This window comes from Condylura cristata, unplaced genomic scaffold (genome assembly GCF_000260355.1).
Source record: "Condylura cristata isolate star-nosed mole 26May11 unplaced genomic scaffold, ConCri1.0 scaffold00004, whole genome shotgun sequence".
NCBI lineage: Eukaryota > Metazoa > Chordata > Mammalia > Eulipotyphla > Talpidae > Condylura > Condylura cristata.
In genome coordinates this window covers 4,751,714-4,774,499 of record NW_004567105.1, presented here as the reverse complement: position 1 = coordinate 4,774,499, position 22,786 = coordinate 4,751,714, and the positions used below count along the sequence as shown (strand labels likewise).

General features: G+C 63.6%; 1 protein-coding gene across 3 annotated transcripts; it reads right to left on the bottom strand.

The window, feature by feature from the left end:
• Positions 1-1,437: 1,437 nt before the first annotated feature.
• Positions 1,438-22,780, bottom strand: CARD10 (caspase recruitment domain family, member 10). 3 transcript variants are annotated; one of them, XM_012720466.1, is made up of 21 exons: positions 22,745-22,780; positions 22,335-22,586; positions 21,402-21,539; positions 19,888-20,213; positions 16,661-16,852; positions 15,769-15,924; positions 15,139-15,264; positions 13,842-14,033; positions 12,736-12,870; positions 12,343-12,458; positions 11,579-11,607; positions 11,021-11,141; positions 7,044-7,203; positions 6,579-6,690; positions 5,550-5,793; positions 5,321-5,390; positions 4,334-4,436; positions 3,004-3,162; positions 2,807-2,922; positions 2,395-2,510; positions 1,438-2,239 (listed from the first exon to the last, which is right to left on the bottom strand). In XM_012720466.1, the coding sequence occupies exons 2-21, from the start codon at positions 22,567-22,569 to the stop codon at positions 2,005-2,007; spliced, it is 3,081 nt and encodes a 1,026-aa protein (XP_012575920.1). In that variant the 5' UTR covers positions 22,570-22,586; positions 22,745-22,780; the 3' UTR covers positions 1,438-2,004. The 3 variants fall into 3 exon arrangements, with proteins under 3 accessions (XP_012575920.1, XP_004675735.1, XP_012575921.1); XM_004675678.2 differs by having other exon boundaries at positions 2,395-2,507; XM_012720467.1 differs by lacking the exons at positions 21,402-21,539; positions 22,335-22,586; positions 22,745-22,780 and adding an exon at positions 20,982-21,036.
• Positions 22,781-22,786: the final 6 nt, after the last annotated feature.

Here is a 22,786-nt window from a genome sequence, read left to right as displayed (position 1 = left end):
CACCCCACCCCCCACTTCCCTGCCCCACTCCAGGCCTGCTCTTCCCAGGCCCTGTTCTCTGCTAGGTTCTCACCAGGCACTTTTCATCATCCAACATCCTGTCTATTTGGCTAATTTATTGTCTTCATGAAATATCAGGGCAGGGATTTCTTCTTATTATTCACTGGACCCCCCTTTTGCCTAGAAGGTGCCTGGCACACAGCTGAGACAAAATTTATTCATGAAACGCAAGGAAGCATCAGACTGCTGGTGAACTGAACTGGTACTGTGGTGTACACATGAGCACTGTGGAGGGAGAGCCAGGAAAGCCAGGCCTCGAGTCAGGCCAGCGGCGTGCCAGCTGCTTCTCAGACCCAGGGGATGAGCCAGGCTCGGCGCCACACAGACCAGGCTTCAGATCCTCACTGGGTCACTCACTAGCTGTGTGACTCTAGGCAAGTTGCTGCACCTCTCTGAAAATCATTCGTAAAATGGGGCCAAAATAAGACTAGATGAGGATTGAAGGGTGCCCCCCACCCACCCAAAGGAAAGGGCCTAATGTGGGGCCAGGCAGAGCCTGCAGAGCCGCTGGGCCAGACGCTCAGGATCACTCACTCTTATTCCGTAGAGGGCTACTAGAGACACAGCAAGGGGCCTCCACCCCAGGGAGCCCAGAGCCAGCCACGGACACCCAGCAGGCTGCTACACAGCACAGCGTGGCCCAGCCCAGAAGTCCCAAGGGCCGGGGGAGTCAGGCAGGCTTTGTGGAGTGGTGTCTGAGCCAGACTTTGAGCCCCCACCCCCAAACTTGGATTTAACAGCCTCATCCTTCCACTCCCTGAGTGGCCAAACTCAGCACATTTTCTGCTTCTGAGCCTTTGCTCAGGAGAATGCCCTGCCCCTACCCACCCTCCCCTCCCAAGTCCCCAGGGCCTGGCCCAAGTTTATCCCTGCAGCTGAGGACAGCCATAGAAGGACCTAGGACAGAACATTGGTCCTTGAAGAAAGAAGTCCTGGGTGGCGCCTCCTCCAGGAAGTCTGCCTGGATTTCCCCCACTGGAGGTCCTCTGGCAGAGCTGTCTCAGATAACGGATTGCACATTGAGGAATTTGCTCTTGGTTCTTGGCCTCAGTAGTTGGGCCCCTTAAGCCCACTGGCCCCTGTCCTGTTCCAGCGGATACTCCTTTGATGAGCGGACACAGGCAGGGTTGGCCCTCTGCAGCGGGGCCTCCCCCCCACGCCCCCGGTCTTTCGGGCAGGTAAGGTAATGCCGGCGGCACAGATGGTGAGCGGCTCTGACATGAGTCAAGAGCGAAATCTGACCTTCCCCAACTCCAGCAGGGGAGAGGAACCTGAAAGGCAGAATCAGCCTGAGGGGGTGGGTGTGGGGGGGTGGGGACAGTGGGGGGAGTGGAGGGGGCACTCGGGCCAGGAACAAGCAAGCAACAGCCTGCAGCTTCTATGACAAACTTTAATGTTCCGCATTGTGCAGCTTCTGAGTGTAAAAGGCCCGTTTAAAACTTCACGAGCTGTACATTCTGGTGATGCAGCAGCTGCCCCCCACCGTCCCCCCAAGAGGCGAGGCGGGATGAGGAGCAGACACTGTGAGAACATAGTCCTGGGTGTGCTCACAGGGACACTCGTCGGTGCCCAGGTGTCAACGGGGAGGGGGACGGGGGACATTTACATGGGAGAGAACCGTGGACACAGAGGAGAAAACAGGAGGGTAGACAGTGGACCGGGGTGCCCCGCGGGGACCCGTACACAAGAAATGTCACGAGCTGACCCCGAGAACGGGGAGGTGGAGACACGCGGGCCCCGGGGTGGCCCAGAGCAGCAAGTATGAGGAGGGGGGGTTCCGGCGCGGCGTGGGGCTTCTGTGGGCTCCCCGCAGGAGGGCCAGGGCTGAGGCCCAGCGGCTGGCAGTCCCAGAGTCGGAGGAGGCTCAGGAGGGCGAGGACGCGCCGCCACGCCAAGGCCCCCGCTCCGGTGGCTTCTGGACGAGGGACGACGTCAGGCGGCCCCTCAGGCCTCGCTGCTGCCGTGGCCGCCTCTGCCGCCGCCCCGCTCCACCCACACGAGCCGGGCCTGCTCCTGCAGGATGCGCCCGCGCACCACCTTGGCCAGCTCCTCCGAGTGGCTCCACGCGTGGGCAGACACCTGCACCCAGGAGCAAGGCAGCCCCCAGAGCACCTGCTCCGAGCCGCGGCACTGGCGCAGCAGCTCCGAGTCCCGCCAGCCCGGCCGGCCCAGCAGCCCCCTGCGGAGAGAGAGGGCCTGGTCAGGGGGCGCGGATGCCCGAGACACAACAGAGGGGGCAGGGACAAAAGCAGAGGGAGAGGCCAGCGAGCGGGGGAGACAGAGACGGGAAAGGGACAGGAGGACGCACCGGGGTCCCCCGCTCTGCCGACACACCTGACTTCCCGGACGTTCTTCTCGGTCACCTCCACGTGGATGACGATGGGGTAGATCTCGTTCTGGACCAGCTCCCTCACGCCTCGCACGCCCAGCTCCAGAAGGCAGTGCTTCTTCTCGGGGGGCAAAGCCACATTGTACCCCCAGCCCAGCAACACTCCACTCCGGCCCGGGCCTGGGCCCAGCCTCCCACAGGTTCCTGCTCCCAACCAGAGGGGCCCGGCCTGGAGGGGGGCGGGGGAGTGCCACCTACCCCCCGGCAGGGTGGCGCTAGCCCTCCCCATCCCCTTGGTGGGTGGGAGCCAGTCTGCGAACAAGGATGAATCTGGAAGATGTCCGACAGCTCGAGGGGCACGGGACCGGTCACCTGGCAGCCCACCGTCAGGGACAGCAACGCCTGCCCAGCGCCTACCTTCCCGACAGACTCCTGGATGGCGCGGATCCTGCTGCCCAGGCCAGGGGTAGCGGGCTGGGCCTTGGGGGCTCCGGGAGCCGAGGATGTGCCCTGGTCCTCCCCAGCCAGACTTTCTGCAGCAGAGGAGCAAAGGACCGGTGGGCCTGGCTGCCCCCGGGCCGCCCAGCCCTCCCCTCCCCGGGGCGCAGGCTCACCCGCGGGGCACACTTGGAAGTCCAGCCGGGAGCTGGGCAGGTCCAGCAGGTTGCGGATGAGCCGGGGCGCCAGGCACTCGGGCAACAGCACCACGGGCCGCAGCGTGGACACGAGCAGGGGCTGCACCAGGCTGTAGGGCTTGAGGCTCCGCTCTGGCTCTGCAGGGTGGGGCGAGTGTGCAGATGAGAGGGCAGCAGGCAGGACCGGCTCCTCGTGCCAGGATGGCCTCTCAGGCCCCTCTGTGTCCCTCCGTGTTCTGCTGCGGGTCGCACACACGCATGCACACACAGACGGCAGGGCTGCCGCGCCCCGGGCCCGCACGACGGCGGGAGGCCGCTCCCCAGTCCTCTGCCTCCCCCACACGCCACGCCCCACTGAGCAGTTGGGGGGAAGCTCTCACTACACCCAGGTGCTCTTCCTCCCTTGCTCTAAACCCCAAAGATCCTGCACAGCACTCAGGGAAAGGGCCACATCCTCCACCCGTGACCCGGCGCCAGGGAGGTGGCCGGGCACGCGCCCCATGGCGGCCTCCCTGGGCCCCCGCACACCCCAGGGCGCTGGCAGCCCCGCCCTGCATCTCTTGGCCTAGCTAACCCTCGCTCTCCCAGGGGCCCCCAGTCCTATGTCCCCGACCCCCGTCTGCCAGGACCCCGGCACGTGCCCCTCAACACCCAGGTCTCCCCATCACGCGCCACACTCCGTCTTTATGTAAGTTCACGGGGCGGGGGACAATCCGGCTGAGACATCGGCAGCCCCAAACACCAGGCAGCCGTTTCCGGGCAGGGGAGGGTGCGTCCCTTGGGCCAAGCACAAGCGCCCCAGAGCTGGGTACCCACGTGCGGCCCTCACGGCCCTCAAAACACACCGTGCACAGCCATGCCTGTGTGTCGCCCAGACCGCGCCTCCTGGCCCCTGAGGACCCCAGTTCACACACTCTCCCTTCCAGGAAGTCCTCCCTAACCAGCTTCGCCTCCAGTGGGCGCCCCAGCCCCTTCGCCCCGCTCTGACCCAAGACCTCACAGTACTGCCTCCAGGAACCCACTCTGGGTGGGGTTCGGGGCTCGTGGCACCAGCCTCCTCCCCACCCCGGCCCCCAACACACTGTGATAACTGCTCTGCTAGATAGAGCAGGTCCCTGCGCTAGTGTACCCCAAAATTGCACAGACCCACAATCACACTTGTGCACATGCACCCCCATACCAAGCCTGGGGGCCCACATCCCAGGGGAGCTTTGCCTCGCAGGACCCAGGGTCCCTCCTCAGAGGCCCTCATGGCCAAGGCCACCAGGCATGGTGAGCGCGCAGGCTGAACCCTTGCGCCTCCACTCACCCGAGCAGGGCTCCAGCAGCAGCTGTTCCGGGGGATCCCCTGCAGGACTCCCTACGTGCTTAGGCTTCACCAGCCGCAGCTGGTCCAGGGCCCGCTTCTTCAGCTAGACGGGGAGGGAAAACTCAGCGAATCAGCAACAAGACACCCCCACCGACCCCCACAGACCCTGTCCTGCCCCAGCGGGGTAACACAGCCCCCAGGGCAGGCCAGGGCCAGCACCCCTACAGCCAGGAGGCAAGCCTGTCAGAGGCCGTTAAAGCTAGAATGTGTCAGGTCTACCCCCACTTTCTAGGTGGGGAAACTGAGGCCCAGGAACCAGAGGAGCCTGAAGTCGCATAAGAGACAAACTGGGCTGTCTCAATGACTCAGTGATGTGACCTTGGCTCGGAAGGGCAAGGACATGAACGATGTCAGTACTGATTAGACAAATGGCTCGCAGGTCTCAATCCCTACAACCCAGCCTAGCACACTAACCAGGCCCCGGGTGTGCAGGGACTCATGAAAGCCTCTACTGCCCCCAAAGCAGGCAGTGACTCCCCCATTTTACAGATGAGAAAACAAGCGCTTCCAGGCAGAGCCAGGTGTCATCCGAGGTCACAGAGCTGGGTTCAAGTTCCAGCAGTCCGACGCCAGAGCCCGCACTCTCAACCCCCTCCTAGCCCTGATCGCGAGTTATCTTTGTCCAGGGCACAGGGCAGGGATGGCCCTGCCGGCCTCGTCCGGGCCTGGGAAAGGGGATGTGACCGCTGTCTTTGCCAAGATTTCGCGCGTGCCAGGCCCACTCCTGAGCACAGAGCGTGCTCTCACCTAAACATCTCAACTGCCCTGGCTGTGAGCTGCTCTTGTTTGCTGGGCGCATAGTAGGTGATGAACTAAATCCCCGCGAAGGAGCACAGGGCTGCCTGGCACTGGGCCTGCCCTCTTCCCTTTAGAGCCCGCCCTTGGCACCCACACCCTGCCCACCCTTTCCCACCCAGCCCTGCTCACATTATTGCGAGGCCCGCGGTGCCGGCTGGAGGTCAGACATTTCTCTTGAACTTCTAGGAGCTGCTGGGCTCTGTGAGGGGAAGTCATATCATGCATTCATAGGAGAAGGGAGCCCGTCACCTCCTCTCTCCAGCCCCCACCCTGTCCCAGAGGTAGGGAGGGACCACAGGAGGGAGACGGTCCCCTTCCTGACGCCAGCACCAGCACCCTCGTCCGGGTCCTGCGTCACCTCTGGTAATTGGGCACGGTGCCCCGGTCCAGGTCCCGCAGCGTCAGGGGGTCCACCCGCGTGCAGAACCACTCCTGCCGCCGTTTGTACACTGGGTCCACCAGCCGCAGGATCTCCTGGGCTTTCACACACAGGGCATGGGGGTCTGCCCGCTCAGGCAGGGTGAGGTTGGCTCGGATGTAGAAGGGTTCGGCGCCTGGCCCCTTCACCCAGGCGTCCAGGGCCTCATGGAAGGACTGGCAGGCTGGGTGGACAGGGCAGCGGCAGGAGGGAGACAAGGGGAGGAGGTGCCGTCAGCCGGGACCCTCTGGAGGCCTGACAGCACCCACCTTCCCCTTCTTAAACTGACGGTCACGTTGGGAAGACGGTTGAATGAGCAAGGGACGCGGGATACCAAGCAGAAACATAATTCTCCTCTCACGTGTCTAACATATATCTGTACAATCATTACTCATTAATGGAAAAGGGATTTCCCTCCCAAAATCATTAGGCAGCATCGAGAATGTGCAGGTGAGAACGGTTCCTGTCATGTTTCACATGGTTCCAGTGGGATCAATGACCCGCACAGCGCTGTGCTGACCCCAGCTTCGTGGATAAAACAGCCTTCTCATCGTGGCCATTACCAGCATCCTAATCACTGCCTGAATGACTTTGTGCTATTTCTGTCTTTTGATTCACCTAAAGAAAGCAATTTTCCTGACAGTCAAAAAAAAATGTGAGTGTCTGAAACCCAGAGAGGACGGAGCCTTGCCCAAGGTCACCAAGTCCACTAGGGACAGAGCCAGGACTCGAACCCCGGTCTCTGGATTGTCTTTCACCACTCACTTGGCTAAAGGACATACGACCAGTAAGGCAGCAGCATTTCAGGAGGGAGGGCACTGCCAGGAGGGGGGGAGGGGGAAGGGGCTCCCCCACAGGGCTGGCCATCCCACCCATACCATGGGCTGGATGAGCCGTCCCTTGGGCCCTCAGCTCTGACCTTCTAGTGCTGACCTGTGGGAGTGGACAGCCCCTCCAGGCCAGACTTACCTTTAGAGTCGATCAAGAAGGGGAGTGTGGACACCTGGGTCCAGGGCAAGGTTCTCTGCTGGGCCTCTCCTCCCTGGCCTGCCCCCTCCAGGCCAGCGGCCTCCACCCTTGGCTGGGAGGAAATCGAGGCAGGGAGGGGAAAAGTGAGCTTCCGGGACATAACAGCCCTGGCAGACCTGGGTGGAGGTGACCCTGGCCCATAAATCAGATGACCCAATCCACAGGAGGCCCGCCCTGTCAAAATCCAAGCAGCCCACCTCATAGGGGTCTTTCCCAAGTTCAAGGGCAGGGATCTGAGGGCCGCATCGGCCCGCCCCGCCTCCCAGCCCCTGCCCAATCACGCCTCGCTCAGGGCCAGCCAATCCCCATAAACCCCGCCCAGTGACCTAGATCCACCAATCAGAGGGCACCCGGCTAAAATTAAAATGTGGACTCCACCCCCAAACCAAGGGGGCGGAGCCTCACCTCCCGTGACTCCACCCTGGCAGACCCAGGCCCAGAGAACACACTCCGCACCGCTAACCCGGACCAGCTGTCCCCAAGGAGTGGCAAGCCATCTGGACCCTTGTCCTGCGGCTCAGGACCCCCAGGGGGGCTCCTGCGGGACACTCGGATGGCCAGTGACCTGAGAAGGGAGAAAGAACATAGGAATTAGAGTCCCAGACAGTGTGTTGGTTCAGGTGAACATTCTTGGGGGACCACAGTGGCTCCCCAAGTATGCCATGGCTGCCCCCACCCAGACCTACCCCAGCGGCCAGCACACCTGGAATGCTCTTCCCCCTCTTCTCTGCCTGACAAATACTGCTCATCCTTCAAAGCCCAGGTCAGAAGTGTCCTCTCCCTCCCAGACCTGGCCCCAGGGGACAGAGCTGCTGGCCAGAGTGCGCCCGCTGCACCCCAAGTGGAGTCCACCAGCAAGTACACCCTTGTCTCCTCCACCAGCAAGAACACCCTGAGAACCAGCCTCGGCCGCTGTGTCCACCTCGGCCCCTAGCTCAGAACCTCACTGTGTGTGGCACATAGCAGGTGACTGAAACTCGCTGTGCTCAGTTTCGGCCACAGCGTGCACTGGGGCACAGCACAGCGCAGAGCGGGCAGGAGCGAGGCTGCCCAGGAGGCCGCGGCCAGGCCCTTCGGGCAGACGGGAGGCATGGCTGCAGGCTGAGGTGTGGAGGACAGAATGCAGGATGTGTGGAAGAAGGAATAATAACACAATAATAATAGCAGCAGACACTTACTGGGTGCTTCCCATGTGCCAGACACCAGGCGCAGCTCCGTGCCCCAATTAACTAATTTAACATCCTGGGAATCAGCTGCCGGAAAGGGTGAGTTAAAGCCAGCCTGTGGGGGGCACAGCATGCGGGCGGAGGCCTCGACTCCATGGTCAGTGGGAGCCACTGGGGGTTAGACACGGGCATCCCTCGCCGGGCAGGGACCCTGCCTGGTCCTGATGGGGACTGGCAAGGCTGTGTGGCCAGGCTCAGAGAAAACTGACCGGAAGGCTCTTCCATGACTCTCGGGACATGGTACCAGGGAAGGGGAGAAGCCAGGGTCAGGGGCTGTGCCTCAGCTGAAGCAGGGCGCAGGGAGATCCCAGGTGGCCATCCATCTCCCCACCCACCCTGGCAGCTGCAGCATGCGTACAACCACACTGCCCCCTGCCGGCAGCCTGGGGTGGGCGAGGCTGCAAGGACCGTCACCCAGTCAGCACCCAGACAGAGCGCAGCACTCAGGCCCCAGGGGACCTGACTCCATCAAACGGAGCTGGTCCCAAGGGCTGAGCTGGACACGGGTACTGCAGGCATCAGCGCTACTTCATGGGTGCCCTTCAGCCCCGCCGACCCCGGCTGCATCCAGGTAGCATGGAATGGAAAAGGCCTTGGGAGCCCATAGACCGGGCCTGGCCGTGCTGCCCAGTGGCTGGATGGCTGGAGCCACACGGACCATCCAAGCAAGCGTCAGCGGTAACGGGCCTGGCCAGCTGCGTGAGCTAGTTGCTTCTGGCTAACTGTCCACAAGCAAAGACAACCCTGTGTCCAGCTCGCTTGCAAGGTGTGAGGGTCAGACGCACATCCAGACAGCACAGGCAGAGGTGGAAGTCGGCCGGCCCGTCTGGGCTGTGACATTACCTGGGCCCCCACCAGCGCTGATGGGTTAGTGGAATGAAATGTAAAATAGCAGCCTGCTCCCTAAGCAGGGCCTTATTGTTCCCACCCCTACCCCAGTAACATGTGAGACAATAGACATTGAGAAAAATGGCTGGAGCCAGCAGGAACTCGGGCCAGACAGCCTGGCAGCTGAGCCTCTTGTCCCAGCACCCCCATCTCTATCTCACTAGTCACACACCTAATGAGTTAGAACTCAGGAAGTTTCCAGAACACTGCCCTGGGGGGTCAAACATGCCATACTAATCAGACACTGTCTAGGAGAGACGGCACCCTCACACACCCCAGCTCAGCGCCCCACTGGCCCTCTTCAGTTCCCCCTCACTGTCACCCCCCCTTTTATCTGTCTGTCCATCCTTCGGCTTATCCGCCGCCCCCTCTGTCCATTACCTACCACCCTGCCCCGAAGGCTCAGAGCTGAGCAGGCAGGGAAGACCTGGGGGCTGAAAAGACCCAGCCAGCAGCGAGTCCTCAACAGAAACACGAGATTAAAAGTAACTTAGACAGGAGGAATGCAAGGGGAATCCCCAACTCTACCACCTAGTGGCCTGACGACAAATTCCTAACTCACTGGGCCGCCTCTTCCTCATCTGTACCTGGGGCTAAAGATACCAGCCCTGCAGTTCTCCTGGGAGAACCCGGCAGCAGTGAGGCTAAGAGCTCACGTGTTGACCACCCACTAAGAGCCTGGACAGTACTAAGCACTCTGGCTGGAACCCAGGACCCTCCCAAGGCCCAGGTCACCGGCAACAATGCGACCCCATTTTCACAGAGCAGGAACCGGAAGCAGTCAAAATTGACTTGCCCCCAAGTTGCAAGTGACCCAGCTGGGGTTTCAGCCCCAAAGTGTCTTCTCCACTGAGCTGATCACTACCCTCCACGCTTCATACCCCTCTCTGGTCTTCTGTCCACCTCTCTCGCTCTGTCCACCATGGCCTCACCCCAATCTGTTCTTCACCCCTCTCCCTCCTCTGTAAGAAGGGGGCAGGCGGCAGAGGTGGCCCCATGTGATCCTGGGGCCCCGGCAGGGGCTGGGCCAGAGCCTCCTGCCACATCCCGCACCCCCTGGACAGCAGCCAGGACCCCTGCGTCAGGCCTGAGCGGGAGGAAGGGCCGAGGCAGGCAGGAAGGGAGGCGCCTCCGCCCCTTCCCCCCAAGCACGTCCTGCGCAGGGAGAAACAATGTCACATCGGCCCACTGCGGGGGGTGCAGGTGGGGGCGGGGGCCTGGCCAAGCTGCGTCCAGGAGGCAGGAGGCCCCTGGCCCTGCTGCCCTGCTGTCCTCTGGGTCCACATTCCAGCCCTGCCACCCAGTGCTTCTTACACCCTTTCCAAGCCCACATCTGAACAGGGCTCTGTGGGCCTTGGCCCTGGGACCTCCTGGCTCTGTGACCTCTCTGGGCCTCAGTTTCCTCCTTTACAGAACAAGGATGACCTCCCAGCGCACATTTCCCAGAACAGAGAATGCTACAAGGCAACCTGGCAGCTGGCTCATCCCTCCCAGGTTTCCAGACAGCCCAAGCCAAAGTCCACACATTCCCGGCCTGACTCACAAAGCCTGACAGCCTGCTGCGGCAGCCTCAGCGTTCCCCCATTGTCCCGGAGCCCAGCCCTGCCCAGCTCCTCCAGCTCCACCAGGCCCTGGCAGCCTCTGCCCTCTCCCCCCGCCCCCAGCTGCTCTCTCCCCATGGCTGAGTCCAAAGGCCACCTTCTCAGTGTGACTCCTGCACCGCCAACCCCTCCTAAGACCGGCTGGTGGGTCTGAAGCCCGGCCACTAACAGCACAGCGCCCGGATGGTCTATGGTCAGCAGAGTCTGTGGCCAGTCCAGCTGCGGGCTCCAGAGGCGGCCCCAGCAACCCACCGCGCCACACTGTGCCGGGCGGCGGGTCCCGCCGGAAGCTGCGTCAGGCCAGGTGAGCAGGGCGTCGGCCCGGAGGGCAGCTGCCCCGACGACACACCTGCGGTACACCTGGCAAAGCTGGCTGCTTTCCTGACGTGAGTCCCAGACCTCAGCACCCACCTGTAAGAGACCACGGTCCTCTTTAGCCAATGAGGAAACTGAGGCCCAGGGAGCAAAGGGGCAGTGCCCCAGCACAAGGGGAAGATGAATGGCGGGAACAGGGCCTGAATCCCCAGCTTGTCTGTGCTCAAAAACCTTGTCCTGACAGCTGCACGGGGCCAAGGCTTAGCCGCTGTCCCGCACCCCACCCCGCCCCCGCCCTCTCCAGAGTCTGGGCCAGCTCCCCCAGCCCCGCCCGCCTGGGGCAGCGCAGTACCTGTTGAGATCCAGGCCGCAGCCCCTGGCCAAGAAGCCATCCGGCTTTCCCAAAGGCCACACACTGTCGGAGGACGAGGACGAGGAAAGGCCGGGGGACCAAGGCTTAAGTGTCACGCTCCCTGGGGGTGGGGAAGTGGGGTTCAGGGATGCTAGACTGAGAAACAGGGAGGACTGGGCCCCTCAGGAGGCACTGGCCGCCACTACCCACCCAGGCCAGAGATGGCCCAGGATCCAGAGACCTGAATTTCAGGTCCCAGGAACACCATGGACCCACCAGGCTCAGAGTTGGGCCGGGCCACCAGTTTCCTGGGGGATCCCTCGGTTTCCTGGGGGACAGTGGAAGGTAGGCCAGACGCGAGGAGGAGCCCCGCAGAACAAAGCCAGGAGCAGCCAGGCAGGGGGACCAGGACGGGGTTCAGGGTGGGCTGACACCCCCAGGAGCAGAGCCTCGGGTGGGCAGGAACACAGCGGGCATGGAGGAGTCGCAGGCCAGGGCAGAGCGGGCAGCGCAGAACTCAGGTGGGCAGAGGGCCCCCCCACCCGGGGGGGGCATTACCTGTGATGTCCGACATGCTGCTGAAGGACCTGGGCGAGAGAGGGCGGCGGTGGGGCTGGGCACATGGGCCTGGCCCCACTCCCTCCCCCCGCGGCCCCTGCCAGTGGGAGTTCCCTCAGCCCCGCTGCAGACTCAGGCTGGGCCCACAGCTCCCCAGTGCCCCAGCGCAAGGCAGGCAGCCCCCTGTGGCCTGTGCCCCATGTCATGCCTCCAAGAACGCCCTGGCTGGCCCTTGAATGTCACCCCATCCCGGGACCCACTCCCAAGCCCTCACCCCCACTTTCTACCTGGGTCACGGTAGACAGCACCACCCACCCCAGCTGCGGCGGATACACACACCCCAGCAAGCTCCCCGTGCTCCACAAGGGAGCAATTTACAGGGCAAAGCCAGGACCGGGGGGCAGGAGCCAAAAGGGGGACACCCTGCCCTGTTCTTGGCACTGGCAGACACATCTGATGTGAGACAGTCTCTGCACCCCGGCCCTGAGCCCCCTGGCTTCTCCTGGGGATCGGCTCTTCGGCCTGGCCTGCCCCAGTGACTTCCCCGAGGGGTGCTCAGCTCAAGCTGGACCGACTCTGCCTGCTGGGCTTGTTCCGCGAACCCCTGACCTCAGCCACCTGTGTCTCGGGGCTGCGGCTTCCAGAGCTCCAGCCACTGGTGACGGCCAGGCCTGACTCTGACATCAGGGATTCTGGAATGTGGCGTTTGCTCCGGAAATAACCATCTACCCCTGCCCTCAGCGACTTCTCCCCAGACTGAATACCTCTTAGGGGGTGCAGGGTCCTCCTCACGCTGCCGGCGGAGGATGGAGCCGGCACTCGGGGGGAAGGGCAGGATGGAGAGGCGGTTGATCTCCTTCTCGCTATCCATCGCCTCCTCCTGCAACACCAGACAGGCCTGGCTGCCGCCGCACACCTCAGAGCTCCTAGCTCGTGCCCCACCCCAGGATGGGAATGGGCCCAGAGGGGAGCAGGGGCTCTGCAAGCTGGCAAGGAGCGAATGGCACCCCACACAGGCAGCTGTGAGGCGAGCTGGGCCTGGGGGTGCTAAGAAGGCACTGGGCCTGGGGGCTTCATGGGAAACGGGGCAGCAGCCTCCTGGACACTGGCCGTGCTGGCGATTCCAGGATCGGGACCCTTCCCCGCGAGTATCTCACCGAGGTGTGGGGCTCTGATCCCCCCACGATGGCAGCCTCCCCGGCGGCATCTGGGCCCCCCAGTGGGGAAGGGAACTCGCTCAGGCTCCAGGTACTGCTGAGGTTGGAGCACAAAGAGTGGGAGGAGGCACAGGCCTGGGGGAGGAGGAGCAGAGGTCAGCGATGCCGGGCCAGGACCAGCAGGGGTCAGCGCTCGACGTCCACGTGTGCCCGGAGCAGCCACGGCAGGAAGAGCGGATCCCTGCCCTCATGGCGCTCACAGCCCGAGGAGACAAACTGAAGGAGCAGGGGAGGAAGGAAACGTCCCCAGGCTGCCAAGTGAACAGGAAGGAAGGAGCGACACGGATGGCCTCGGCCCCAGCGTGGGCATCAGCGCGCTCGGGAGAGGAGCTTGAGCCAAAAACGCAAGACGCAGACGCTCAGCAGATAAGCTTGGGCAGGAGGGAGAACGGTCTAGGCAGTGGAACAGCATCTTCAAATGGTGCGTGCAAGAGCCCTGAGGCTGATGTTTGACAGACTCCAGCAATTAAAAGACAGGACAGACCGGGTGGGGGCGGGGAGGGGCAGTGCTGCGTGACCTTGGGCAAACACTGGACCCTTTCTGGGCTCCGCACAATGACAGAACTGGACTAGCTCGTCTCTAAGAGGCTTTCACGGCACGCTTTGCATTCCAGGTGTACCCAGAGACAGGCTTCAAGCTATTCCACGCGTCCCGGGAGCAGCCCAAACTCAGAAACCCACATGCTCATGCTCCCAGCCCCATTCCTGCCCACCCATCACAGCACCCCAGCTCGAGGCACCCCCCCGACATGCACATTCTCCCTCCTGCCCACGAGCTCCCTCCAGGACTGCATGCTCTTCCCCAGGGGAAGGCTCCAGCCAGGACCCACATACTTCCACCCTGCACCTCCCAGCCGGCTGAGAGCTCCCGGTGGGTCTGATATCAGGGTCCCCTCGGTCCTGCACGCTCACTCCCTGCGGAGACCTCCTGCTGTCCGCCATGTCCCACCCACTCCCCCAGTCTCCCACCACATGTCCCCACCCTGGGCCGAGCGCCGCCCCACGGCCCGGCCCTGCAGCAGGACTGCTCTCCCCGCCCCGCTCACCTTGAGGCAGGCGCTGCTCTGGGCCCGCTGCAGCTGCGCCTCCAGCAGGGCCTTGGCACCCTCCAGGCTGGTGAGCGTGGTCAGCAGCTCGTCCCGCTGGGCCTCCAGCCCACGCACCTGCTTGCGGTACTGGTCCTTCTCGATGAGGCTCTGGGAGTACTGCAGCTGCACCCGGTCGCGGCTCTGGATGGCCTGGGGGGAGCGAGCAGGCAGGTGCTGGTGCCAGACGGCCCCTGGGCCTCCGGTGAGGAGGAGGGGGCCTGCCTCCCTAGCATGAACGAAGCTGGCCTGTGGCGCGGCCCGGGGCTAGTGGTCCCCTATTTACATTCACACCGAATCTCCACCTGAGGTGTTGTCCACTTCTGACAGACCCCAGCCCCGGAGACTGAGCTGAGTCTCTGAGCCCGGCAGTCTCGCTGTGGAGTCCAAGCTGTTGCATGTCCCAAGAGCAGCTGAAGACCCTCCCGTGAGACCTCCTGTGTGCCAGGGCTTCCTGCAGCAGCCCAGTTAGCAGGGGCCTGGATTCAAGCCAGCCCCTGGCAACCACAGCACGTCTCTCCACAGTGAAGACCAGGGCCCTGAGGGCTGGGCCTGTGGACTGGACCTGCTGCCGCTGCCTCTGGGAGCCGGAAGCTGGGGGCCAGGGGTCAGGGACTGGGACAGGAGCCTGGAGGCTGGAGGCTGGAGGCCGGGGGCCAGGGACCGGGGCAGGGGGCCAGGGCCGGAGGTCAGGGGCCAGAGGTCGGAGGTCAGGGGCAGGAGGTCAGGGGCCGGAGCTGGGGCAGCCAGGTAAAGTACATATTCCAGGGCCCACCCAGACCACCCAGTCATCTGCATCTTCATCCAGCCCACCAGGGGGCTCTGAGGCCCACACAACTCTAGGGGCTCCCTTCAGCATGGGGAGCCTCACTCAAGGAAGCCTGGGGGGTTGGGGACCTCAGCCTAACCCCGATCTCAGGAGACGAGGGCGTGGTCCCAGGGCCAGGGAGCCAGACCTGTTGAAAACTTCCCCATCAGCAAGTATTCCCAAGCCCTGTGTAGGCCTCGTGCTTGATATGAAGAGAACGGGAGTTCGGAAATAATGGTGCAGGGACCAGCTTTGCTAACGGGCCCAGGAGATCAGGTGAGCCAGGTGTGCTCACGGGGCAAGGTGCCCTGCCTCCTGGCCCACCTGCCCCTGTCTCAACCAATCCGAGCATTTGTGAGTCTCCTTTCGACAGCCCTCGCCCATCCTGCTGTCTGGCCCCGCTCAGGACGAGGGGCCCGCCAGGGCGTGGGCGTGGCAGGCTGGGCTCACCTGGTCCCGCTCCTTCTCGATCTCCTCCAGCTGGGCCAGGACGGTGGCCATGCGGTGCTTGTACAGGTCGCAGTCCTTCTGCAGCGTACGGTGTTTCAGCCGCAGGTCCTCCATCTCCTGCAGGTACTGCGGGCCGGGCGGGCGGGAGGTGCGGGTCAGACAGGGGCTGGGGACGGCGGCTCTAACCAGCAGGTGCCTGACAGGTGCGGGGAGAGGCCGGGCTCTGCGGAGAGACCCGCCCACGCCCCAGCGCCGAGTGCCAGCTCTCAGCCAGGGGGTCTACTCCTCCGACGTCACCCCCTGGCCTCGGGGCCCAGTCTACGGCGGCCCTCAACAGCTGCGCCGGGCCTCCCCGTTTCGGCCGCGCCCAGCTCCCGTCTCCTGCTTGTCCTCCTGCCAGCGCCTAACTCCACTCCGCACTGACTGTCCCCCGCTACAATGGACGCTCCGCCGAGCAGGGGCCTTTGCTGTGTTCCCCGCGTAGGGAATCAGTTTTGAGGTGCAATGACTGTAGTTCTTAGCACAGCCCCTGGCACGTGGCTGAGGCCACAGGCGGAGCCCACACCCCCCCTCCCCGGAGCAGGCGGTGGGGCAGGGCGGGCAGGAGCGGGGGCCGGGGCCGGGCCGGACCTTATCCCGCAGCTCCTCCGCCCACTGCAGCTCCCCCTGCACGGCGTTCAGCTTCTGGCACAGCTCCTGCCTGCTGTCCTGCGCCTCCCGCCAGTCGTGCTCCAGAATGTCCAGGAGGATCCGCTCCGAGCCGGGGGCCCCTGGCCGGCTGGCCTCCTGGAAGTCAGAGGTCAGGGCGGGCTCAGTCTCTGGCCCTAGGCACCTTAAGCAGGAGGGTGGGGGACCCGCGGCCTGGGCTTCCAGACCCAACCCACCAGCTCGGCCACCTTGGCCAGGGGCCTTGACCTTTCTGGACCCCAGTTTCTCCATATGTAGATGGGTGTGGGCCCCTCAGCCCTGCCCACCCTCCAGGGAACATCTGGGGTGCAGATGAGGTAAAGGGATGAGCATGCTCAGAGAAAGGCAGCCAGCATCTGACTCTAAACAAGAACCAGGCCAGCCCTCTCGCTCCGGCCCCCACCCACCACCAGGACAACAGACAGCGGCTGCTCCCAAGGCCTATTCCCGCCCAGGCCCAGAATCCAGCCCCTGAATCACAGCCCGCCCAGGCACCTCTACCCTATGAGGGACACCAGAGCCCCCCCCCACCTCCTGGGTGGGGCAACAGCCAGAGACAGACACACTGCCACCGACCTCCACAGGCCACCAGCCCCAGCGACCTCTGGCGTCTCAACCTTCCAGGGTCGCAGACGCTCCAAGTTCCAGGAAAGCTGGGGGCCGCTCCCCAAAAAGCGTTCACGCCAAAATTTGGTTTCAGGCATCCTGGGCCACCCACAGACCCCAGGCCCCAGGAGGAGGGCTCCGCTCAGAGCTGGCTGCGCCGACAAGGATGCCCAGCGCTACGGGCTCGGGAGGACCGGTCATGAGCGGGGCTGGCCCCGGGCCTGCCTACCTGCTGCAGCCCCTCCTGCAGCTCCTGCAGGGACGCCATGAGCCGCTGGTTCTCAGCACGAAGCTCCGAGACCAGGTCCGCGCTGTCGGGCTCCTTCTCCTTCTCCTCGGCCCCGGGGGGCGGCCCCTTGGCCCTGCGCAGCAGGGAGCACTCCTCCTCCAGCCGACTCACCTTGAGCTTGAGCTGATCCACCTGGGGCCCAAGACACGGGTCGTCAGGGACAGGTCACCCCGAGGGCCGCGCTGTCCTTGTGGCGCCGGAGCCGGGCCCCCTCGGAAGACGGGGGCAGCCAGACCAAGGCCACCCCCAAGGGAGATTCTCTTCCAGGACCTGAGGGCTGATGGGCCACAGCGCAGTGACACGCCCCCAGGGCCCCAAGTTCTGGTACCGGGTATCAGCCCAGTTTAGCCTGATGGGGGAGGAAAGGGGTGGCGGTGAGGGCAGGGGAGCCAGGCGCCAGTCCGTCTGCTCCAGCCCAGCATGGCCTTGGCAAGTCGCGGCCTCTGTGCCTCGATGCCTCGTCAGTAACGCGGGTCCAGTCCACCACCCTCGCCCGCCCCCCCACCCCGCTCCACCCAGCCCCCCAAAGTTGTCGCTAGAATCAAACAGAATGGGTGGGCAGAGACCACGGAACTGCCAGGAGGACGGCAGTGGCCGTCTTCACCGCTTTAACCCCAGAGACAGGTCAGCAGCTGCGGGACCTGTTACCAGCTGGCAGGCGGGTGGTGGCCGCCTGGCCGACAGAGACCGCAGAGCAGGGCCAGTCTGCTGGATCACGCATGCACACAGCAGGGGCTGTTTTCCCAATTCCCACAGGGTCTGAGGTGGCGAGACAGTGACAAGAGCAGCAGGTGGCCAGCCACAGATGAAGTCACTGCCGGGAAAAGGTCACAGCGACCTCTGGTTCTGCACTGGGGCATGCCAACATCTGGTGCCCTCAGTGCTCTGGTCCCTCTCGGAAGATGACTTGCAGCCCCGCTTCAGAGCCCAGCATGCAGCGCCTCGCCCTACCCCCCTCCGCAACCCCCCCCAAACACACACAAAGGAGCACCCGCGTGCAAGCCTCGGAGCCTGGATCAAGCAGATGCATGAATTAACAGTCCACTCCTCCGCAAGGGACCCAGAAAGAAATTAATGACTCTCACATTCCTTTCCCCTCACAAAACACGCTTTGTGAGCCGCCAGAGACAGCTAGCTACAGGGCCAGGCGTGGTCACTGCCAGCAAACCGCAGCCACACACCCGGAGGTGCCCCGCCCCAGCCAGCTCCCCGCTGAGTTGGGGACAATGCACCTGGAGGCTCCTGGAGTTGCGGGTGCATTTAATCTGCGAACAAGCTCACTTAGCACAAAATTACAGCGTTCATCCCCTAAGTTTATGTTGCTTAGAAATAACAGCTCATTAAATTTGCACCTTATAAAACAGTATTAAATCACAGCCACCACGCACCTGTCCACGGGGGGAGGGGACCCGAGCCTGCCTTCTGCTCAGTCCCATCTGTGGTGCCTGTGTTAATGTGGCAGAAACGCTCCCAGAAGTTAAGGCAAGTTCGTGGCAGCTACATTTCTGGGAAGCCCTGTTCATTTGATCACACCCTTTAGCCCATCAGCTGGGAAAAAGCATCCCTCTGCCTAGAGCTGATATGGCCTAGGTGGCAAAAGTGGGTGCACCCACAGCTAGTCGGCAGGTACTCCCCCACCCCCCCCAGGCCCCAGAGGGTCTTACCCACTTCCCAGTCACATGCTCACACCTGCCGCTTCCGGGATTCCGGGACGCGATTCTCAGCCACCCCCAACCCAAGGGGAGTGGAGCCCAGCACACTGGGTGGCAAAGCCCTTTCACCCAACAATTGCTCATGCCCACTTCAAAAGGAGAGGACACAGGTGAGGGAGGACCCCCACCACCCACCTACCGCCACATCACCCCAGAAGTGCCAAGAGCAAAATCAGAAATGCCTCCATCTTGGAGTCCTTGGAAAAGGGATGTAGCCCATCTCTGTGCTCCCATAGGTGGGGGTGGTAATGGTACCCCCACCCCATGATTGGCAAGCCGGGAGGACCAGGCCTGGGGAGCAGGGGGTGCTGTACCGGTTCCTATCACCTGCCGCCGTGGCCTCCCACTGCCAGGCTGAGCAGGCTGAAGCAGAGAGGGGCACCTGCCGGAGACAGGTGGGTTCCCCGGGGTGCAGCCCATGTGCAAGGGCAGACAGCCCGGCTCACGCCAACACCACGCAGGGCTCCAGACAGCACGCGGTCACCTCACCCTTCAGATTGGCCACCCTCACCTCAGGCAGCCTGTGGCCTCTGGGCCCCGTCCAGGGCTGGTCGCCTCCACGCGCCGCCTTTGTCCCGGGCACCCGTCGGCGCCTGCAGCCCCGCAGGCGTGGCCCACGCTCATGGGTCAGGGCGGCTCCAAGCCCCACAGTCAGAGTCCTCCCCTCCTCCGGGGGACCTCCACGCCGTCCGGCTGGAGCGAGCCTCCTGTGCGCACCACCGCTGCACGCTGAGTTCAGAATCCCAGCAAGCCTTGGCTCCTTAAATCCTCAGCTCCCGGGGCTGCAAAACCAGTTCTCCCCACATGCTAAGTCCCAATAAGAAAGCAAGGCTTGATTCTCCGCTGGAAGAGGGGCCCCTCTGGCTGCTGGGGAGGAGGGGGGACGTTTCGTTGGGATGGGGAGCAGGCATAAAAGCGTGGGGGCAGGGGGTGCACAGGTGCCAGGAGGCCCTGGTGCAAATCCAGACTGGGCACTTCCCGGCCTCGGGGCCACAAGCCAGGCTCTTCACAATCAAAGCCGAAGCGTGTATTTCCAAACAAGAGCCTGCTCCAGATGCCTTAGTGGGTCCAGCTAGTGTGACGCAGCTACCCCCCGGCACCCGGTGGCATTTAATACCGACAGCAGCACGGCTGAGGACGACGCGGCTGTGAGCCCCGACTGCCAGGCACGGCGCGTGCCCACGGTTGTGGGTCGTGGGGGCCGGAGGGTGTTTGGCGGCAGCCTCCAGCCTAGACGCTAGACAGCCGACCGACACCTTCCCGGACATCGCCCAGTGTTCGGGGGAGCAAAGATGCCCCCCACTTGAGCGCAGCCTTAAGTCAGTAAAGCAGGTGCTGGCCACACCCCCAGATCACAGGTGAGAAACATCGCCCCCCAGGGTGGGGGGCCAGGACGGGGGCCCCCACGCTCACCACCCTTTGCAGCCGCTGCCCCTGCACCCGCCGGCTCCCTACCGCCAGCTGCAAGTCACGGCTGCGCAGCACGGCTGAGTTCTTCTCCTCGCTGAGCTGCGCCAGGCGCATGGCGATCATGTAGTTCTCGTCCTTGAGCCGCAGCAGCTCCAGGCTGCCCGCCTCCCAGTCTTCCCGCAGCCGCTGCCAGCGCTCCTGAGCCTGCTGCTGCTCCCGCAGCCGCTGCTCCAGCCCGGCGCGCTCCTCCTCCAGCACCCTGCCCCGGGCCTGCAGCTGCTGCTCCCGCTGCAGCTGGCTCTTGCGAGCGTCCCGCAGCCGCCGCACCTCTGTCATCAGGAACTGGGTCAGGCCCTCCGGCCCCTCCTCATCTGCAGGGACAGAGGAGAGGAGAGTCAGGTCAGGCCGTAAGATCGAGGGCTGCAGACGGCCCGGAAAAGCCCGAGCCATGACAGCGTCAGAAGGAAATTCTAGAATAATTGGGGGGCTTGGGGGGAGCTGGCCTCCCTAGGCAAGGTGCAAAAGCCAGAAGTACAAGAGAAAAGATGGGCAAATGCATGCAGCGTTTCATCGTCTGAAACACGGAAGACGTAACAGAGATGAAAGGTGCGGAGGGGAACAGAACGGAGACTCAGAGTCGCGGTATAGAAAGAGCTCCTACCAATCAATACGGCCAGCAACTACATCAAAACTGGCAATAGTCAAACCCCAAAACAGAGCAGCTGGTCAGCACAAGGAAATACACGCAGCTCACCGGCAATATGACTGACAGTCGTGCGCTGATCTCAGCCTCGCAAGCACAGGAACCCCCGAAAGGTAGAACCCCCGAAAGGTAGGTATACTTCCTCGTATCCATTTTAAAGGCAGAAAAATTAAGAGACCAGAAAGGTCTCTTGCTCAAAGTTTTCTAACCGGTTAGCTCTCTCAATACAGCACAAACTCAAAACGGTGGCATACTATTGGTGACATAACGGACTGGCAAAATAAACTCTAAACGATGCCCAGGATTCACCAACAGCCAATGGGCACTCGTACACCGCTGGGCACGGACACGCTGATTTTTTCTTTTTAAGATTTACTTATTTATGCAACTGTCCATCCGTGTGAGGACCAGCTCAGTGACCCAGGACGTGACCTACCTGAACACTAAGATAAGCATGTGGGTGTGGAGGACTCACTGAAATCACTGTTCTGAGGAGAAGCAAAAATACTGCACCAAAGAGCCAGAGCAGAGCAGAGCTGAGGAGTCCCGACCTCTTCCCATAACCCGGCGCGGGAGCATCTGTGCACGCTAGGGGCTGTCCACAACCTCTGCCTGCACGCCCACCTCAACGCGCCGAGGGAGGGGCCGTGTTCATGTGAGAGCCCGGAACTGGACTAAGTGACCGGCCTCCGGCTCCCACCTTGGCTTTGCTGTGGGGCTTCAGCAAAATGCTGCCACTCACTCCTTGCCTCAGTTTCCCTACCTGTTCAGCGAGGCTCCCAGGAGCGGCACTGGCACTCAGACAGGGCTGGAAAGGGAAGGCGAGCGGGGGCGTGGGGTGGCAGCGCCCACTCACCCAGGATCATGGAGCAGCGCTGGGCAGGCTCCTGGCCGGTGAGCAGCGTGAAGTGCTCGGGGTAGTAGAACTCCAGGGCTTCCAGGAACGCCTCGTAGCCTCTCTTGCCCCGGCAGCGTAAGATGTCCATCAGGCGCCCTGGGGCGTGACAGGGGATGCCTCAGGGTTTAAGTGAGCCCCCCCCAACCCTCCCTTCCCTTCCACCTGCTGCTCCAGGGCCCTGTCACCCAGATTCCTGAGCAGTGGAGCCACATATCTGGGGAGAGAGCCCACCTGTCACGGCAGGAGAGCTAGGTGTCCCTCGGCTGCTGTGCTTCAGCAGCTCCCCAGCTCTGCCAGAGCCCTGTCCACACACAGGCGCAGGGCCAGCAAAAGCAGTGTGCACAGAAGAGCACTCCCCACCCCCCACCCCGCCCCTCCCCAAAGTGAAACAGCCCGCCCTGGCCAGGATTTCCACCCCTGGACCCTCATTTCTGTGTCAGGTCTGGTGGGTTCACAGACACAGGCTGGGGAAAGGCGAAAGCCCAGCTGCATCCCAGACACCCAGGCCAAGGGCTCTGCCCAGCGGGGAGGCCAGGAGACCCCAGAACATCAGGGGCACGGGCAAGAGGCCGAGTCCTCCTGCCCCGGCAGCACCGGGAAGGTGTCACCCCTGCTCCAACAAGGACCCAGGAAGTGGGGGGGGGGGCGAGATCCCAATAATGGACAAGACGCAGACGCGGGCAGTGGGCACCCTGGACCCGCTGGACTGTAGGGGTGGGCAGTGACTGGCACAACTGTTCCACTGCTGCTGTGGAGACCGGGCGCGGGAGATCGCACCGCTCGCCCGTGCTCCGGGGCTCCGTGCGCGGGGGCGCTCTGGGCACGGCCGCGCCCCAAAGAGAGCCGTGGGACGGCCCGCTCCCGCCGGACCCCGGCGCCGCGGCGGCTCACCGGTGCGGTTGACGCGGCACGGGAAGCGGTAGGTGCTCAGCACCTCCTCCTCGTCCTGCTCGTCGATGACCCGGCACTGGCGCAGATACGGCGTGAGCTTGGCTGGGTTCAGGGCGCGCGTCAGGCGGTGCCGGACGCCCTCGATCCGCTCCCACAGCGCGTCCTCCTCCGCCTCCGACCCGGAGCCAGCCCCGGCGTCCTCCTCGGCCTCCCCGGCCTCGGCCCCGCCCGGCATGGCCGCGTCCTCGGGGTCTGCGGGCGAGAAGTGCGCGGGGGTCGGTAGGGGCGCCCCAGAGCGGGGTGAGCCGGCCGATCCTACTTCGGGGCGTCGCCCGCAGGACCCGCCGGCCCTGGTGGCCGGAGCCCGCTGCCTGTCGTCGGGTGAGCCAACCCGCGGCCCCCGGACTCACCCCGCAAGCTGCAGCCGCCTCGGGCTCCCGGGTCCGCGCTGG

Bases quoted from the DNA above. Each gene is read 5' to 3' on its own strand.
- CARD10 (XM_012720466.1), bottom strand. From the start codon at position 22,569: ATGCCGGGCGGGGCCGAGGCCGGGGAGGCCGAGGAGGACGCCGGGGCT. The intron at 21,540-22,334 runs GTGAGCCGCCGC...GTCACGCCCCAG, and splicing joins GTGCCGCGTCAACCGCACCG to GGCGCCTGATGGACATCTTA. The intron at 5,391-5,549 runs GTGACGCAGGAC...TTCCCCTCACAG, and splicing joins ACCGTGCCCAATTACCAGAG to AGCCCAGCAGCTCCTAGAAG.